The following is a 7,301-nucleotide window of genomic DNA, read 5'->3' as shown; positions in this document are numbered from 1 at the left end:
ACTGGCGTGTATACATGTGTGCAACTACTGAATCAAGGCACATCTATGGTCTGTCATTCAGAACTGCGTGCTTAGTTTCAATTTTGTCTTCATCTTCTGAAAAAATATCTGCATGCTAATTTATGAGAACATTGTGTAACATCTTCTGCACATCATTCTGTTAAATATATAATTTAAGAATACAATAGTAGCAATACTTTACACTTTTACAGAGCTTTTCATTCAGTGAGCTCAAAGACTTTGTACTGCACTACCATTGTACTGTAAACATAATGAAGTTGATAAGAACAAAAATTCTTATATGCTGGTCACTTGTACTCTTCAGTTTTTAAAATTCTGTATAGAGTTTAGTCATTTAGCTGTTCAACTATTATTAAAGTCAATGGAAGTCACTTAGCTAAAATGCCATGCACTGTGGGCTTTCAATGTGGGCTTTTCACCATGGGCTTTAAAGTGCTAACACAAACTTTTGAGAGATTACTTTACTATGGTCATTAAACCTTTTGCAGTTTTGCAAAGCTATATATATTTAGTTTGTTAGCAAACTCTTCACTTAAAGAATGACAGTAAAAATGGTAAAGTAAAACATAGTTTAATTCCTTTTTAAATATGCGTTTGAATTCAGTACAAATCTGTAAGGCATTCTCAAAGTCAAAAGCAACCAACATTCTCTTCAGCTTACAACGATCCATGAGACAACTATGTGTGCATAAAAATATAACCTAATCTATACTTTATAAAAAATGAAAATTTAGATACTCTGTTTTTGAACCTGTTGGGATGTAATGCCTTTTTTGCATGATGACACTACCTCAGAGTAAATATTGGCACTGTCAATGATTTTTTGTTCGGGCAAGGGGTTGTAGTGTCTTCATATCCCAGTAAAAATAAACTCTTTAATAAATAAATATATAAAATAAATATATGTCATCTGGAAATGTATAAATAGGTCCATCCTGAAGAAAAGTTCCAGCTCTGACTGAAATGCATTGACTTCCAAGGTCCGTCACTTGTAGTATAGCCATTATAACTTCAGATATAGTTCTCAGGCTTTATTGCTGTTTTACAGCCTATTCCTTACCATTTCATTCAACTTTCTGACTATTGTCCCACTCCACATGATTTAGGTAGTTATTTTTTCTCTAGTTTATGAATAATAAGTAATCCAGACAAGTTAGGCACGAGTTTGGTATTTTAAAAATAAATCAGACTCCAACCTCCCGCTCTCTACTGGCCAGCAACAGGGTCAGCAAACTTCAAAGAGGCTTGTCCACTCTTAACTTTAAGGCTTTGTCTCCTATATCCAAACATTAGGAAATGGAGGCTATCACTAAACAGCTTGTTAAAATCCACTCTCCTAGAGCCTGGTAACTCTGCAGTATTTGAAAGTTCTTCCTGCTTGTGTTACCATGGAAGCTGTGGTAGGAAAGAATGGGTTTTGTTTTGGTTTCCTTTCAAACACTCTGTCCCATTTCAACTGTATCCTAACACATCTTTGTAGAGTTCTGGGACTCTTTCGGGATCCACTGGCCTGGGTAGGAAGTGTGTGAATTTCTGATGTCTTTTGGATCTAGCCCCATCTCTGGGAGTACCATCTTTGTTAAGTGCTACGAAATACCGCCGACCCGAGTCTCCATGTTTGTACACGTTGGAAGAATAAGTGTTATACCAGTTCTCTTCAAACTGTTCTCTGAAGATGCATTCAGAAGTTAGTTTCTCCTATTTTAAAAAAAGATAGAAAAATAAAAGGTCAGAGCTCTTTCAGTAACCAATTTCTGAACATATTCCTATAAAGAGATACAGTGATAACTAAAGTGGATTGGAGTATATGTTGACTTATTGTTAATTTCTTTGCTAATAAAATCAAACCTGGGAAGAGGGTAAATCTGATCATACCTGTGGCATGTGAACTGTTTTAGAGCAGTTGGGAAAGTTATTTGTTCACAAGGCTCCCTTTTATCAGTACCAGACCTGCACCACTTTGTGTACAATTTTGGATTTAAATCCCATTTTGCTGACTTTCTCTAGGATTGAAGAGGGTGTTACGCATGCAAGAGTCAACTAAAACACACATCTCCAGCATCTTATCTGACACCCTCAAAATGAGATTTGAATATGTACATACAGGCAGAGAAAATATAAGACTTGACAATATGTGTTTAAGTGTTCCTGTTCTTAAATGGTCAAGAAAATACAGATTGTTACCTTAAAAAATGTATTTGACTACTGAACATATCCAACATAGAATGGCTTAGACCTCCCTTATGCTGGAGGGAATGTGGTCACTGCTGTCCTTATACACATATGAGCCTTCTGGGTAAAGATGTAATGTAACAGATGAGAAAGGCAATCCCTTTGGAACTGGAAAGCAACTGCTGTGGCTGTACCTAGTATTTGTGACTTATATTCCCCAACTTTTAAAATAACTAGGATCACTACAAGGACTTTGGTGACCACATTAATCTTGTTTGGAGAAACATAATTACTCATTGCTGGAAGACATTTTGTAAACGAAAGGGACTCAGTGTGTATGGTTCATTATTATGATGGATAAGGTAAAGCTTGCATCAAGATGGAAGAATCAGAAACATATTACCATCTGTCACCATTTCATACTCATTCAGACCAACAAATGCCTCCCCCTCTCAACCTTCAATCCTAAAAAATGTCTAAAACACTAAAGGATGTCATTGATTGACAAGGTAAGTCACAAACAATGACAATGTACATACTGTTTCCTTTTGGTTTATAAAATGCCCAGAATTCACAATCTATTGTAAAAAATTATTATATTCAGCCATCATCTATGGAAAGGGTATAAACCAATCCGTGATAGGAATAGAAGTTGTAGACTTGAAACTCCTGTCAAAGGTGTATGTTTTATTACTGCAGAACATTTGAGTGGGAGGGGAGGACAGAGAGTATTTTATCTTTCAAGGTTTGAAAACTGAAATGGAGAAGAATCTGAGTCCATGTTAGCCTGATACTGCTGTAGAACCAAAGACTATAGTTTGTAGTGTCTTATGCTGAAATTTCTCAACAAAAAACAATCATTTGAAATAATTACAAGCTTATTTTCAGTCTTAACAGTTTAATTTTAAATCAGAGTATGGATTAAATGATATTGCCTCATTTATACTCCTCACATTTTCAAAATAACAGTGGTACATGACTAAGCTGTTTAAGTTTAATGGTCTTCGTTCAGATGTTGAAAAAAAGCAGGTGCCCCAAAGTGCCACCTGCTGAATTATAAGGGATCAGCAGACCACAAATCAAGTAATCCAGGGTTTTGTATTTATTTATGTATTTTTCTGTAGAATTATCTTTTTCCTCTGTTTTCCATATCAGTATTTTTTATGGTGAAAAATGCAGTGAGCCTGATAGATTTGTAGGGTAGATCTTAAAAAGAAAATCAGTCACTAAGTAACTATATTAAGTATTAAGACTTTCTTAAACTGGCTACTTTCATTCATTCATTCATTCATTCATTCATACATTGTTCTCTTTCTTTTGTCTTTGTTAAGGAGAAGCATTTCTGATCCATTCTCTTTTTCTCAGGCTAATTAAATTCTTTCCAAGTGCATGATATTTGACTCAGACTGTAAAGATTTGAGCTATCATCACCACACATTCTCAGGATGATTGAATGACACAAATGATATACATTATTTTAACAGGAAAGAAAGTTAGCATATTCCATTATTTCAGTGGTTGGCTGAGTTTTTTGCCCGCTATTAACAATTGACTCAGTATGTCAGGTCTAAAATCCAAATGTGGCTTAGAAAATATAAGCTAATACTTACAGATCCATAGAGTTCTCCTTTGTCATTCATTCCAAGGTAAAGGCCACTGTCCACTCCTCTAATACTGACCAGTCCCACTGCCACACTGATGAATTCAAGGATACCTAAATGTACAAGGGTAGGGCTGCTTTAACTCACATGTGTTAAAGTCAAGAAATATATATATAATATATTTAGAAGCAGGTGAAATAATTTATTTGTCCGTACTATAGCAAATGTGGCCTACATACATATATAAGAATACTCCTATTTTACATGTCTACCACTGAACTAATTTCATACACATTTTAGTTCAAAGCAGACTAGAAGCCTCCACAAGGAAAAAGAATTATTTGCTTTTTTCAGAAACATTTGTTATGACTTAGTTAAGAAAGGATTTTATCTGTCACTGATGGGTTAAAACTATTCATTTAGGATTCAGGGCTATACAATTTCAGTAGATGATTATACAGTATTTGATGAAGTGTCTTTTCATACATTGGAGGGTAAGATTGAACTATCCAGAGATATATTTCACCTTCTCTGTAGCACTATCTTAAGAAACCAACACTTTTAATTATATCTAATGGGTGGAAGTCAAAATAATGATATCATGTGAATACAAGTCAAAATACAGATGGGAATTGTATACCAGAGAGTCTTCCCATAGAGAAGAAAAACATATTTGCTGTATATCTAATCCAACATGTGGGCCCAAATCTGCAGCCCCTATTCACATGAGTAATCCCATTGATTTCAGAGGCAGGTTTTGTATATGTATACAATATGGTGCATGTATACTATGTTTAAAAAATTACAAAACTGATCATAATATGTGGAATATAACTAACACTTGATTTAGAACGTTTATTATCTAAATATGCCTAAAATATTTGTTATTCTGATTCATTATTCATCATTTGCGATGTGAAATTGGGCCCATTTTACAGTATTTAAATTATGTTATATTCTGTCTCTTTAAACTATGTCACCACTTATGTGACCAAAAAGGATCCAATTTACCTGTAACCTTGCTAGTAGCCCATTCTTGCCCTAAGCACTAAGTATTTTGAGATCCAATATGTACAGATTACATTACACGTACAATACAAAAAAGACAGGACATGTGTAAATCATATCTGTTAAAATTGCTACCAATGTAAACAGAGTCCCAAAGTGAGGTTGCTTTTGCTTCACACCTAGCACATTTCTAAAATAATAATACAAACTTATTAAACTAATGTGATAGTATGGAATAGTCTTTCCAATATTTTGGGCATGCCTTTTTGTCTCATTATGCACACTGTTTTACATTCTGACCCATTTTCCGTCTTAAGAGAGATTAGTGTACTGTAATTTACAATCTTTTGAGTTTTAACTGAACTTTGGCATACCTCTTATTTACAATGCTAAATGACAAACCAGCTAAATCCTTTACAAGGAGCAAGCATTAAGAACTTTTTATTGGATGTAAATCATCACAGATTTCCCAGTTTCTAATGTCCAAGGTCCCATAAAAAGACATGGAGGTATTTTGTCTTTCTGATATCATTTTCAAAGCCATTCTTTTTATAAACCATAATAAGCAGGCCATTCAACCCTCACAGAGACCACATCAGACAAACCTGTGGAGAATAGGGTTAGAATAAAGGAAGATTTGAAAGAAACACTGCAAATCTTTGATCTTGGACTAATCATTTTTTAAAGTAACAATTTTGTGTTTACATGCTGTAGAAAGTCTCCCTTCTGTGAATAACTTTGTGTTTAACTACAAAAAGAAAAGGAGTACTTGTGTCATCTTAGAGACTAACCAATTTATTTGAGCATGAGCTTTCGTGAGCTACAGCTCACTTCATCGGATGCATACTGTGGAAAGTGTAGATCATATTATATACACACAAAAAGCATGAAAAAATACCTCCTTCCACCCCACTGTCCTGCTGGTAATAGTGGGAGGAGATATTTTTTCATGCTTTTTGTGTGTATATAATAAGATCTTCTACACTTTCCACAGTATGCATCCGATGAAGTGAGCTGTGGTTAGTCTCTAAGGTGCCACAAGTACTCCTTTTCTTTTTGCGAATACAGACTAACACGGCTGTTACTCTGAAACCTGTTTAACTACAGTTTTTTTAGTTCTGAAAACACCAGTACTTCAATGTGTTATAAAATCAGTTAAGGGCCATTCCAGCTGATTGTTTTGACTATGGGAGAGATGATAGAAAACTCTTTAATCACCTTTTTGTGCCTGTTAAATCAATACAAAAAAAACCTCACTGATGGTCAACAATAGCAGGTTTGTTCAGATAACGCTGCAGTGCCTACATACATTCCTTCTTATTTACCCTTACATGTCAGGAAACCATTTACATCCTTAGGATATCCCCCCCCCCCCTTTTGGTTTATGGACAAACCATTTTAAAAAGGAAATAAAAGAAACATTACTGTTGTGATTACATTACAGTTGTAGTTCTGTGCAATCCCACGTGCAGCTTTCTCCGCATTGCAAAACAAAGCAGATTAGAGGTTTAGCAAGATTAACGATTCCATGATCTTTGTTTGTTTAGAAAGAGATTTAGAGATTTTGAGATTGCAGAGGCAAGTCCGGGACATTAAATTTTAGGTACTGAATAGAAAAAACATCACCGTGATAGAACCTCTCTTTCTGAGTTTGCTGCTACATACAAATGTAGGTGTAGAGTTTACATACATATACTAATGAATATGTGTATGTACATATAAACCGACATACTCTGGACGCTCCACACAGACATTTCTCGTTAATGAATGACATAGGAAGAGATGTTCTGTCATGCTGAGTTCTGTGTGCAGCCCCTGCGGTCTAAGGCTGGAATGCACAGCTTTATACTGGGAGTCTCGGGCTAAACACCTGCCCAGTGGTGCACTCTGATCGGACCGCTCTGCTGCTCTACTTTGCAGTAAGTATGTAAGTGTTTCTTTTCCACGAGGAATAGAAACACCTCTCTATGCGGGACGGATGAGGCTGAGATCCGAGCTCTCCGTGATTGCAGCTGCTACCTACCGAAGAGGCTGTGGTCCTGCCTGGTGCCCTGCACGGTGCCATCGGGCAGGATCTGCAGGTGGAAGCCCGTCCGGCAGTAGAGCTGCCTCCGGCGTAGGATGCCCTGTAAATGGGCTAAATCCGCAGTCCCAGTCGCCGCACCTCCTCCACCTCTGGACCCCCTCTCGGCCTGAGCCAGGCGATCGCTGAGCAGAGCCGGCTGCTCCCCGGCAGGAGGCAGCAGGAAATGGGAGCCCACCTGCTGCCCTAACCCTTCCAAGCCTCCTAGGAAGCCCCCAATTTCGGCTAAGGGAGCCATGAAAGAGCCCGCTGGAAGGGAGGAGGTTTAACGAGCGATGAGTTGAAAGGTAAATTAACAATAATCAAATGAGAAGAGTGAGATCTAAACGTTCAGGCCGAGCTGTTCCTGGATGATCTCAGGCAGGGTGGACTTTGCACTGGGACAACAGCTGCCTGTCTTTGGAGCCTCTTCTGAC

At 37.0% G+C, this 7,301-nt stretch overlaps 1 protein-coding gene across 1 annotated transcript; it reads right to left on the bottom strand.

Moving 5' to 3' along the window:
• Positions 1–1,473: 1,473 nt before the first annotated feature.
• On the bottom strand, positions 1,474–7,301 carry FGF20 (fibroblast growth factor 20; the record flags this gene model as incomplete). The annotated part of the gene is made up of 3 exons (XM_084627326.1): positions 6,826–7,301; positions 3,804–3,907; positions 1,474–1,719 (listed from the first exon to the last, which is right to left on the bottom strand). Exons 1-3 carry the CDS (start codon positions 7,121–7,123, stop codon positions 1,474–1,476), a joined length of 648 nt encoding a protein of 215 aa, XP_084483452.1. The 5' UTR covers positions 7,124–7,301.

Source organism: Lepidochelys olivacea (genome assembly GCF_965140295.1).
Source record: "Lepidochelys olivacea isolate rLepOli2 genome assembly, chromosome: 4".
Classification (NCBI taxonomy): Eukaryota; Metazoa; Chordata; order Testudines; family Cheloniidae; genus Lepidochelys; species Lepidochelys olivacea.
This window is presented reverse-complemented; position numbering and strand designations above follow the sequence as displayed.